A 13,612-nucleotide genomic window follows, 5' to 3' on the forward strand; every position below is an offset into this window, starting at 1 on the left:
TTATAAGAAAGCAATTTGAGAAATGGTGACTTGAGTTACATTACTGGCATTCTTGTTTGAGAGAGCAAAAATATCTCTTGGATCAGAAAAATAAAGTTAGAGTTGAAAATATTGGGTTTGCTTTATTTGTCTGAATATTAATGAAAGATACAATAGATTAAAAAAAAATATTGGATTAAACTTAATTTTAATATGTAGAAATTAAACGATTAAATTGATCTGGTTGCACAATTAATTTGAGTAAATTCTACTCAAAATAGTTTAGCTAAAATTATGAATATAATTAATCTGAAATTACTGAAAGAGATTAATAAACTCAATGTATAAAATATAAGTACAACCAATTTATAAAATATAAGTAAACTCAACTTATAAAATATATCTGGATTTAGATAAATTTATTTCGTGCAACCCCTTGACGTAATAAAATTAAGTAAATTCAACATAACATTTTTTTCAGTGTGTAAGAAAACAAAGAATCTGTTAAAAAGGAAGATTTCAGGACTAATCATGTTAAAGTCAATGATAATCATGTTTAAAAATGAGTGTCAAACCGTAAAAAAGCCGCAGTATTACTTAGACTTAAGAATTAGAATTCATTATCTTTAAATACTATTTGGAAAAAGAGTGCTCCACCTAAACAATAAAAAAATATATATCTGTTTGAAAAAGCTTTTTTGTAAATGGATAGTTCCACCCCCCAAATCATGGACAGTGAACCCTAAGCCAAACCAAATAAGATCACCATGTTACTCACCACGGATCGTAACTTTAAATCTCTTGTATTTAGTCTCTCGGCTGCTGACGATCAGTAGTTTATAAACTCCGGCGTGTTCAGATGTGCTATTTGTTAAGATCAGAGATCCAGTTTGATGATCCAGATTCAGTGTGTTTTTGAATTTCCCTTCAGCGCCGTCAAATGTGCAGAAATCTTTATTTCTTTCTCCTTTCGCTATGAGTCTGTCTTCAGCTCCAAACAGCCACAGTATCTGATCATCATCTTGTATTTCAATATCGTTGTCTAGCATGACCGAATCTCCCTCCATCGCTGACACAGTCTTCTCTTTATTTTGTTCCAGCACCACATATAAGAAAAAAGCAGAACAGATCATGTCATTATTATGGAAACCTATTTAATTAAGAGGGCTTATTTTTTCAGTATTAGTTAGGGTTACGGCTCATGGTTAGGCGCATACATTTTCTTATTTAAGCAAACTGCAAAAAAACTCAAATAATATTATATTTGAGCAAACATTAACAATCAAAACCAGTGTTTCTAGACAGAGCCGTGGTCATCCCGTGATTCTTGATTATGCAAATGTTAAGGGAACATAACATTTTAGAATGTTGTTACATTGTTACTTTTAAATGTTCTCAGAACATTCTGAAACAAGCAGTAACATTTAAAAAAAAGTTAGATGAATAAAAGTCTTATGGATTTACAACAACATGATGGTGAGTAAATGATGAAAATTTGATCTTCTTTGGGTGAATTAACCTTTAACTGCTTATCCTTCCAAACCTGTGAGACTTTCAATCATTTTCAGAACACAGATAAAGATCTTTTTGATGAAATCTGAGCGCTTTCTGTCCCTCCATAGACAGCTACACAACTACCACTTTGACGCCTAAAAAAGCTCATAAAGAGATCATAAAACTGATCAATATAAATCGAGCATTTAGTCTGAATTATCTGAAGAGACACTATCACTTTATATGATGAACAGATAGAATTTAGCCTTTTATTCACATATAAACATTCATCAACACACACATAAGATCTGATAAACTGAAGTTCAAACATGCTTGCTTGACGTGTCAGTGAGAACCAATGAGGTTCATTCTCATGTTACACAGTACATAACTTTACGTACATATGTGAATAAAAGCTTAAATTCAGTTTGTTCATCAAATGAAGTGATGGAGTCTCATCAGAAAATTTGAACTAAGCCTCTCAATTAATAAGGATTAGTTTTACAATATCTTTATAAACTTTTTGAAGCTTCAAGGTGATAGTTGCATGGATTTCAATGGAGGAACAGAAGACTCTTACACTGTTAAAAAAACGTGCTGCCTTAGATTTAAGTACAATGAACTTAACTTTGTTAGTCATTTCAACTTAAGCTACATTAAAATGGCTTAGAAATTATTATAATTTATTTTTTTAAGTTATATGGTTGCACTTTATTTTACAGTACGTGCACTTACATGTATTTACAGTATACTTACCCAAGAAAGTACTGGGTAATATAAGGTAAGTACATGGGTTAAGGTTAGGTTTAGGGGTAGGTTCAGGGTTAGTACCTAGTTATTACCCAGTTATTACAATTACTATCATAAGTACATAGTAAGTACATGGGGAACAGGACTGTAAAATAAAGTGATACCAGTTATATTCGATTCAACTCTTTTTTAAGTCAGTTTAATGTAATTTAAGTTGAAATAACTTGCAAAACTGTACTTAAATTTAAGACAGCAAAGTTTTTTTTTTTTTTTTTTACAGTGTGGATTTAATTTCAAGTATCATAATTTGTTTCGAAGATGAATGAAAGTCGTACAGCTCTGGAACTGCATGAGGGTGAGTAAATAATTTTTGGATGAACCCTGTTACTGTTAATATTCTGTGTTAAGAGCATTGAAAGCTTTAATACGATTGGTTTACTCACCGTGGGCAATAACCACGAATCTCTTGCATGTGATCTTCTTGCCACTGGTGATTTGTAGTGTATAAACGTCTGAATGTGCTCTGCTGATGTTCCTGATGGTCAGATCTCCAGTTCGCTGGTTTATTTGCAAGCGATCTCTGAATCTCCCATCAGGACCTTCATAGAACAAGGCCTTACTGGTGGCTCCGATGAGCTCGGCTATGATAGTCTCTTTATCGCTAAACTTCCACAGTATCCGATCATCACTGAGTTCGGTAACACCAGTTTGAAGAGTCACAGCATCTCCAACTGTATGTTTCAGCGTATTCACTGCCACAGCAAGAGAAACATTTAGAAGAAACATGCGAATGTGAACCAGATTATCGATATTGTGATTATCTAGAGCTACTCACTCCAGACGAGAACGTTGAATTTCTTGTATGAAACTTTATTGCTGCTCTTCATCTCTACTTCATAAACTCCAGAGTCGATGCTTTTAATGTTTGTGATGGTGAGGTTTCCAGTTCGACTGTTCACCTCCAGTCTGTCTCTGAATCCCTCATCGTCAATGCTGGTATTATCTGTTTTTCCGTCAACTTTGGCTATGACAGTATTTTTAGGTTCAAATTTCCAGAGTATCAGATCGTCTTTCTGTATTTCAGTAACACCGGTCTTCAGATGGACAGTCTCTCCTTCAGTGAATTTCAGTGTGTCCACTTCATTTCACAGTAAAAAAACAAACAAATAAACACATGTTGACATGTGCAGGTGAACAACTCAACACCCAATGATGACCCCAATGAAAATCAAAATGATTAAATTCACACATTTACAGAAAAATACAGTAGGGTATATTATGTATTCGAGCTACGCACCTCGTACAATCACTTTGAATCTCTTCATTTTGGTCGCTCTGCTCCTGGTGATCTCCAGACAATAATCTCCAGAGATTCTGATCCTGATGTCGCTGATGGTCAGATCTCCAGTCTGCTGGTCCAGCTGCAGTTTGTCTCTGAAGTGCATATCGCTGGTATACAAAATATTACCGTCTTTTTTGTCGATTTGAGCAATGACATTGTTTTGTGGTCCAAACATCCAGCGTACTTCATCGCCTCTCTGGATTTCAGCTGCACCGGTTGTCAGCGTGGCAGAATTTCCTTCTATCACTGACAACGTTTTCTTTTCTGTCTCAACACCAAGACATGAAATCTTTTAACAGAGGACTCATTGATCCAGTTGTCAAAATTCACAACTTTTGTGAATGAATAAGCCACTGTAAATGAAGTTTCGTCAGAAATAATAGCTATGCTACAAAACTTTTGTTGTTAAAGGGTGATGAAACCCCAAAACACATTTTTGAGATATGAACAGATGCATTTGTAATGAAGGAGCTGTTCTAACAAGAAACAGACCTGGTTTTCAACATGATTCAAAAGTGTTGTTCACTGACATTGTTTTCTTTTCTGACTTTTGCCATCATGAAGATGTTTAAAATGTTCAAGTAGTCAAAAGAGCCTCTAACTAAAGAGTCACCTTCATGTACATTTTTTTGAATGAACAAACTACTGTAAATAAGTTCAGAGCAAAAAGCTCCCAACATTTTAAGATTTCTAATGAAGGGATGTTCTTTTTCTGTTGTTTTTAAAAGTAACTTTTTAAAATGCATTTAAATGATTCTAGAACTTCCTCTAATATATCTCAAGTAAAAACAAGTAATTCTCTACAGCAACAGTAAATTACTGTTTTTCTTAAGATATGCTGTACGATTCAGTAGTTGCACAATATAAGAAAACATAGTAATTAGTGCTGTCAAATGATGAATCGCATCCAAAATAAAAGTTTGTGTTTAGATAATATATGTGTGTGTGCTGTGTATATTTATTATGTAGATATAAATACACACATGCATGTATATATTTAACAAAAATATATTATATTTATATATAAAATATTTCTAATATAAATTACTTATAAATATATATAAGTACATGTATATATGCAAGTATTTCTTAAATAAATACATGCATGTGTGTTTATTTATATCTACATAATAAATATACACAGCACACACACACACATATTATGTAAACACAAACTATAATTTTGGATGCGATTCATCATTTGACAGCACTAATGCAAATGAAATCTCTTATATAGGCCTATTCCTTTCACTATATTAGCTGTAGTGCGATTACCTTTCCGTTTAGAGTATCTGAACATGTAGTAGTAAATCACACCCAGAGCTGAAGCCACAAACAGAAGGACACAAACACAAATCAGCACAATATATCCAGTGGACAGTCCTGGATCTGGAACGGCTGAAAAGACAGTGATTATTGTAAGGAAATAGCATTTGCAAATTCATCTAACATGATATAACATGAGCTACTTACCAACAAAAACATTGAATCTCTTGTATAAGGTCTCTTTACTATTGGAGATCTGTAGTTGATAAACGCCGGCGTCTGCAGTTCTGACGTCTCTGATGGTGAGAGATCCGGTCTGATTTTCCAGATGTAGTCTGTCTTTATATAAATGATCTGAACTGTATGTGATCTGATGAATCTTTATGTTCATTTCAGCTATAAGAGTGTCTGGATTCAAAGGTCCAAATGTCCACCGCATTAGATCATGTTTGTGTGAATCAGTAAAACCAGTATATAGAGTCACAGAATCTCCTTCTCTCTTGTTTTCCAACCCGGCAAAAATCACATCTGGAAAACAAATAGTTATTTGATGTTTAGTGCGTTTTTAAAAGTAAACCTACATAATAATTAGATATATCTGAGCTACTCACCATGGACAGTGACACTGAATGTATTGACTAAGGTCTCAGTGCTGATGATCTTTATGTAATAATCTCCAGAGTGTTTCGTTCTGATGTCACTGATGGTCAGATATCCAGTCTGATTGTCCAGCTGCAGTCGGTCTTCGAATCTCCCATCATCAACATCATATAAAGATACGGTTTGAGTTGTCCCCTCGATTTTAGCAATAATAGTATTTTGAGATTCATACATCCACATCAATAAAGATATTCTCTGTATTTCAGTGATGTTAGATGGTAGAGTTAAGGAATCTCCCTCCTTCACTGACACTCTTTTCGTCTCCCCAAACACACCTGAAAAACAAACAGAACCGGTAGAACGTTTTCAATTTCAGTAAACAAGCACACTAAATACTACAGAATACAGTGAATTTACATATCACGAAATGAACCTTGTGGACGCTCGATTATATTTGCATAATAAAATAGTGTGAATAACAGTGTGCACTTGTGAAGAATCTGTACAAGGCTTTTATATAAAATAGTCATGAAATATCTTTGACTTATTTAAGATGAGTTTATCATCTTTATCATCAATAAAGATGTATCACATGTAAGAGTCTGATTCACTGACCTCTGAGGACATTATTTAGATTTAGCCCTAGGATACCACTGCATGAAATTTATTCTTGCTTTAATACTTTGAACATTTTCAAGTCATTATGAGGAAATTATTCAGCCAGGACCATGTAGACTCACACAGACATCAAGATTCAGTGTATGAACCTCAACAATGTTGACAAAATTTTCAGATAAACAGATCAACTCTAAGCAAGCTAACGTCACAAAAAAGCTTTTTGTTGATTGTCACCATTGTTGCGGTCACTGAATCTTGATGTTTGTGTAAGCCGTGGACACACTTAAAGATTGTAAAGCTGATTATGAATGTAAATTGATACTCGCTATCAGTCAGAGCCAGTCACGTACAGTCGGTGTTTAAATTCCATGTGTAAGTCTTCTTCAGTCTTAGAAAGTTAAGTGTGTCCCCAGCTTAAAAGACAAAGCTGAACGCACTTCCTATATAATTAATAAAAAACTCTGAATTTCTGATATTTTTAAATCTACAAAGTGATATGTAAAGCTGCAAAACTAACAGCTAATGTAGTCAGAGATCAGACTCTGGATGAGATCAGTGAATCAGACCACTGTATGATGATTGAATCATCAATAAGTAATTGAATTAATCCGACCACAATTTCTCTTGCAATTTTTGCTATAACAAATATGCGTCAGAAACACACAGAGAGAAAAACTGATGCTGAAAAGTCAAGGGTTAAGAGCCCAACTAAAGCAAACACTGACCTCCTTAACAGTGACTTCAAACTTTATTATTTTCAATAAATTTTCAACATCTAAAAGTTTTGAATGAAAGAAATAGTCAGACTAGATTGTAGTAAGTGAAGATGTTTAGATCTAGACAGATCTGTTAGTGTTTAATGTTCTGCTGCTGGTCATGTGACAGTGTTTTCAGCTTATTTAAATAAGGACATTTTATTTAAATTTTAAGGCTTTTGTTTGGCAGCCGTTGCTGCCAGTCATTTGATCGTTTTATCATCTGTTTTGTTATTGTATTAATTACAGATTATTTTTGTAATTTTACATACATCTGTATGTAATTTAAGAAAACAGAAAAATACTGTATAAACTCATTATAAATTACTGTAATTTGTCATTAATTTTTATTGTTTCTGTGCAGAGTTATACATTTACGGAGCCCCTAAAGGGATGTGGTGGTGGAAAAAAATAGGATGAGAGGAATTTTTTGTTGTGGTTTTCAAATCTTTTGAGTTCCCTCGCGCAACTTTCGCGTTTCCCTGAGAAACTTTGCGTTCCCTCGCAAAGTTATAATGGTTCCCTTGCTGTGAGCTCGGACAAACACTTCCTCTAATGTCCCGCTGGCTGGCAGTAGTGTTTCAGTTAGTAACATACGTTAATAATGCACACAAATAATGCGCAGCTCTTAGAGTTTAAACTTGTTGGACTCAAATATAAAGAAATGCAGTCAGTGCTTATGTCAAGCAGTTCAGCAAAGTTGGCAAAATATTCACAGATTCGAGCTTCCCAGATTAATAACACGTGAGCTAAACGTTGTTAAAACACAAATGCAGCTTCTTCCAATAGCAACCTAGATAACCAGCTACAACAACCCAATTTTCCTCAAATATGCTTTATAATAAATTGGTCTCTATGAGCAGGTGGCAGAGATACATCCATTTTGCTCATTTTACATTATGAAAAATACTCAATGACTTCACTGTAACACACTCTACTGTCACTAAATCAGTTCATACATCACTGCTCTCCTGCTGGTTAGGTACTACAAAACTTAGTTTGGCAAGTAGCACTTAAAGGCCTTCTTTACACAAATGATGTTGGTACACAGCTTACTTACAACAGCTTTTGCATGATAACTGCTTACTGAATTTGATGGCATTACAATGTATTTAATAGTTTTACTAATAACAGTGAAGTTATTGATTGTTTCATAATAAATAATCATAAAATGTATGCATTTTTTTTTTAATCAAACTAAGTTTCCCAGTACAACCAGCAGGAGAGCAGTTATGTATGAACTGAATTTGGTGACAGTTCAGTGTGTTACAGTGAAGTTATTGAGTATTTTCATAATATAAAACTCAATTCAGCAAAAGGGTTTTGGGTTTTGCACTTTTCAGACGGTCCCTTCAGGCGCGTATCTCCGCAATGTAATGCAAAAGTTTTGATTTTTTTTCCCCTCCCATCCCAATTTTTTCCCACCACCTCGTCCCTTTGTGGGCTCCATATAAATGAAAGTTCTTATTAAATTTCACATTAACATTTTAAAATACAGCCAAACAGCGTATGGGAAACGAAAGTGGGCTGCCTACACAAAACCTGCATGGGCCCAAAGGTACAAAAGTTGCTCTGGGTCCGAACGGGCTACAGGCCACACTGGGCCATCATGGACTTAAATGATTAGTTCACTCTCAAATAATAACATAATAATAATAATAGAATATTACGATATGAGCACAGTGCCCGCAAAAAGCCCGCAGTGGCGTGTTTGCAGGGTATTTTGCTTGCTGCTTTGACAGAGTGCCAAAGATTGCTACTTTATACGGGATATTTTCCTTCCCTGAAATGTTTCCGACTCATTAACATGAGCGAGTGTGTAATCCGTACGCGTTTCCGATTCTGTTATAGGCTACTTTTAAAAAAGTAATTCCTTACACCAGTAGCCTATTGTTAATGATTGAGACCGAAATGAGTTTCTTCTGCTGTCGTGAAAATGACATGCACTACACAATGAAAACCCGCTGACTTACCGTCCAAACATAATGCGAAATAAAGGAGCAATAACTGTTTCTTCATTTTGTTGTAGCATTCAAGATCATAACCATGACTCGACTTGATAAGGTGGCCGATCCGTTATTTCTGTCGGGCTTGGAATTTCCCGGATCAATAACTCGTCATCTAAACGCTGTTACTACACAAATAACACCTCTTTTCAATTTTAGTAATGTAGAGAAGCAGCTATACAACCTAATTTCCCCTAAAATCATCTTTCCTCCAGTGGACAAAATACACTGATCTCTATGCGCGTAATTGAAACAGTCAATTACTTAAATGTTACACGCTGGTGTCGCCAAATTCAGTTCACACATTACTGCTGTCCTGATGATTATACTACAACACTTATTTTCGAAAAATGTATTTTTGCATATTTTTTTAAAAAAAACACAGTGTGTGAACCACTGTAGACAAAGCATATATTTCCAAAGTAAGTGTTGTAGTATGACTATCAGGACAGCAGTGATGTGTGAACTGAATTTGGTGACTGGACAGTGTATTTCAGTGAGGTTATTAAATATAATTTTTGATAGTCAAGTTATTGAATATTTTTCACTGAAAAATCATAAAAATTATGCAAAAAGACATTTTCCCAAAATAAGTGTTGTAGTACAACTACAAGGGCATCATTATGTGTGAACTGAATTTGGCGACACCAACATTAAAGTAATTGAATGCTTTTGTAGCAACTTTGCAGATGGTCCCTTCGAAACTGCCTCTCTTCTGCTCATGAGATCAATGTATTTTGCAGAGGAAAGTTGGTTTTGAGGGAAATTAGGTTGTAGCTGCTTGTCTAAGTTACTACGATTGAAAAGGTGTTATTTGTGTAGTATTTTTTTTTAACTTTCACTTTCACTTTCGGTTCCTCGTCATTTAATCCTCTCAGCTGCAGTGACGTCATCATCATCATCATCATCACGTGATCCTACAGAGGAGACTGCTGATATTAGGCTCGTTTGAGATGAGCAAAAATCTGCACAGAACCGATCACCGGAGATCACCGCGAGATGCATGCCGGTTAGAAATGTGTCCGAGGCTGGGCCGCCTTGCTCTGATGTCATGCTGACGTGTGTCAAAAACCTCTCGCGAGGGCGAGGCGGCCTCATCGGATTCTGCAGTCGAGCGCAGTTCCTCTCCACCGACTGCGCTGACCAAAAGCACGATGGGAAACGACTTGATGACGACACAGCTTAATGCTCATTGGTTTAAACAACCGTGATGTATTGATCTCTTTTAAAATGTTTGATTTTAAAACTCTAATATCATGACTTTAAGTGTAAAAATAATGTGAAAATATTCCTAAAGTCGTTGACAGTGCGATCTCTCTATGGGTTATGTGACTGCTGTCATTTAAAAAAAAAAAAAAAAAAAAAAATATATATATATATATATATATATATATATATATATATATATATATATATATATATATATAATATATATATCCCTCTATGGTACGGTGTTGCCTCCAGGCAACATGGTCTATTTTAGTTTGTTTTTAATAAAATAAGGCACCAATTGATTGATCAAACATATCTCAGGACAGAATAACTCAAATACTAATCAATAAAAGTGCAAAAAAGACCAAAACATGACCAACAGGGGTCCATTTTGTGTCCTGTTTCAGCACATGTGCACATGTCACATGACTCCATATTTTCTCCAATGAAAAGTGCTTTTTTCACTTGTTTGTATTCATTTAATCACCCAGAAAAATATGAGTCACCTTCATTGGCAAGTAAAGAAGTATTTTTAAGTAATTTACATTATATATCATCAAATGTTTTAGAGAAAATAACCAAAAGCTGTGTGTTGCCTCAAGGAAACATTGTACCATATTGGAATCGCATAAGGCCATACAGGCATAATAGGTTTGAATACAAATGTATTATATTTGTAAGGAAAAGAGTTAGAATTATCTAAATATGTTGGCATTTTCACATGATTTTGTAAAGCACTTATAAGAATACTAATTCACATACTATATCTGCAGATATTATGATCTGCACATTTTCTATAGCACTTCAGAAAGGTGTAAAACACAGGTAGCACTGGCAGTTGATGAGGATGAGGATGAGGAGTTAATGAAGGGTCATACTGTGATGAGGAAGATGAAATCATAGTGACAATCCGTCAGGGAGAGAGTGAGGGTGAGAGAGAAGATGGAGATGAGGATGAAGATATGATAACTTGATATAATAACATAAAGATATGATGGTTTGGTAATATTTGTGTTCCACTGTGGTACAATGTTGCCTGAGGACAACAGCTGGATGTAAAATGTTACTTTTTATTAAATATAAAACTTTTAATACATTAAAAACTAGATAAATGTGTTTGTTCAAGTGTGTCTAATTAAAGAAATTGATGTTTTCAATAAATATTTTTTTATTTTCTTTTTTCTACATGAAAATGCCAAATGTTTAAATTTTTCAATTATAGTACAATGTTGCATCGAGACAACAAACATAAAAAAATAAATTAATTACAAATTTATGAAAATGTTTATTGATATTCTGGATGTGCCTTTAGGACTGAAATCTCGTCATCAGTTTGAATGGAGATTTGGCGCCATCTGCTGGACACTCAGACATCAACAGAAACTTCAAGCAGTAAAACAATCATTCCAATTAATTTATTTGAACTGTAATGAATGTGAAATTTCTCCTGTTAAATTAATTGAATAGATCGCATATTTATCGCTTTTTAACAACATCCCAATATTAAACAGCTCAAACAAACAACGCTCCCTTACAGGTGAACATACTAATGAATGAAGGCAGAGTTATATGAAAACACTCAGAACTTGAACTTTTTTAAACTAATAAACAAGACTAGTACAAGCTAAGAGCTGGCGTGATTGTGGCCAAGTGTCGGCTCAGTTTCAGTACCCAGTCTTGGGCCAGTACAGAGTAAGTGTACCATTCTTGTTGGTGTGATTGTGGCCCAATGCCAGCAGTTTTGCCAGCTGTACTCGGGCTATTTGGACCGATTCTGAGGTATCATTCATCACATCCATCCCAAACCTGGCTACTACAAATGGGCCAAGTTATTTCTTCCCACTTATTGCAATACTGAAAAATATTTTGTCAGCTGCAGATGGTAAAAAAAGAGCTATCATTTCTTTTTTAAAATAAAAAATGTTGTTTTACCTGTTAACTGTCCAACTTTTTGAGCATAGACTTGATGACATATTTTACAAAACATGTGCAACTCTAAAACTTCAAGAAAATCAAAGTTAAATATCTGAAGAAGTTCTGTGGCAAAGGGTTTAGGTTGATATCTCAAAAAAAGAACTTTCAGTAAGATGTTTTGTGTGCAGTACCAAACATTTCCACTAGATGACATCCAGACTCCACCGGTGACCGTATAAGGTCTATATATATATACATATAAAATACTTTAGGTTTAGACTAAGATATTATTGTTATAAATGTATAATGGCAAATGTCCCAATACAGCAATATTTTCCAACTGTTTACGATCAATATTAATATCCAGGGATCCAAACTACTACAGATTGTGTTGAAATGAAGTCCTTTACATTGATCCATGTAATGTATTTTGCTCAGATTGTCCCACTGTCTCTTAAAATATTTGGGAGAACAGAATTTGTTGGCACTGCAAACATTTTCACTGTATGCACAGGATTATGACCTCTGCCACTTTCCTGGCTGCGGCCTGGGTCTCCATCCACACGCCCCTGTTCAAGGCCACCCATTGGATCAATCCACCTTGCACTTTTCTGTTCCGCCTCCTCCCGGTCAGCCATCCTCCTCCGGAACCTCCTCCAGTTTCCTCTTCCAGCATGCCTTCCCTTCACCATCCCTTCACTCAGTGTGTGTATGGTTGTCAGGTCTCATCTGTGTTACATGTGCTGTATGATGTTCTCTCTGTTTGGATTTACCTGTGGACTTATTAAAGACTGCCTTATATCTTCATCATTGTGTTTGTGTATGATCTAACAGCACAGTACTGTGACACAAGGAAGAAAGCAATACAGGTTTGAACATAGTGCCAGATCACTTTCACTTTGACGATCCAGAGAGATGATCATAACTTCAGCTGAACATGGACCTGCTCATGTTCATTTTTGTCACTGTAAGTCCAGTTATATCGGACGGTATGTACATTACTTTTTTCTCTTGAAGTTAATTCTGAAGGCAAGGCAGATCGTTAATTATGTCCCATTGAAATCTCTGCAAACTTACAATATCTGTTAAAGTTTTGGACACATTTGACTGAATTTATGTTGCTCATGATCTTAAAAAGCCTTTTTGCTGTAGAGGCTTCTGCTTAAATGATTGAATTGAAGTTGTGCCTGCGATTTATTTGCAAAATATTTAATTATTTTCTTTTTAAAATGTATCCTCTTTACCTCACTCTCAGAAAAAAAAGGTTCACAAGCTGTCACAGGCGTGGTAATTTTTCAAAAGGAGCACCTTTGTACCTTATTTACCCCTAAAGGTGCATATTAATACATTTGAAAGGAAACCGCCCCAGTGACAGATTTTGTACCTTTTTTTCTGAGAGTGTGAAGAAACACGATGCATGTGTTAAAATGAGTAAATATTAAGAGCACCTTTAGATTAATATTTCCTGCTTTACTCATAATGATCAACATGAATTTTTTGCTAGTCTTAAGCTTTCAGCAGTTTTGTAGGTTGTTTTACTTGAAATGAAGATTATGTGATTTGTACATACAGCTTTTATTCTGATTTATTCCTCTCATTTATATATATATATATATATATATATATATATATATATATATATATATATATATATATATATATATATACACATGTTT

At 34.7% G+C, this 13,612-nt stretch overlaps 1 protein-coding gene across 1 annotated transcript; it reads right to left on the reverse strand.

Annotated features, from left to right (window-relative positions):
- Positions 1 to 719: 719 nt before the first annotated feature.
- LOC125249782 lies at positions 720 to 9,046 on the reverse strand. Its single transcript, XM_048162166.1, has 8 exons — positions 8,778 to 9,046; positions 5,443 to 5,766; positions 5,039 to 5,359; positions 4,841 to 4,963; positions 3,521 to 3,829; positions 3,059 to 3,361; positions 2,667 to 2,975; positions 720 to 1,063 (listed from the first exon to the last, which is right to left on the reverse strand). The coding sequence occupies exons 1-8, from the start codon at positions 8,821 to 8,823 to the stop codon at positions 750 to 752; spliced, it is 2,049 nt and encodes a 682-aa protein (XP_048018123.1). The 5' UTR covers positions 8,824 to 9,046; the 3' UTR covers positions 720 to 749.
- Between the last annotated feature and the right edge of the window lie 4,566 nt (positions 9,047 to 13,612).

The sequence above is a fragment of the Megalobrama amblycephala genome, linkage group LG16 (genome assembly GCF_018812025.1).
Source record: "Megalobrama amblycephala isolate DHTTF-2021 linkage group LG16, ASM1881202v1, whole genome shotgun sequence".
NCBI classification, from domain to species: domain Eukaryota; kingdom Metazoa; phylum Chordata; class Actinopteri; order Cypriniformes; family Xenocyprididae; genus Megalobrama; species Megalobrama amblycephala.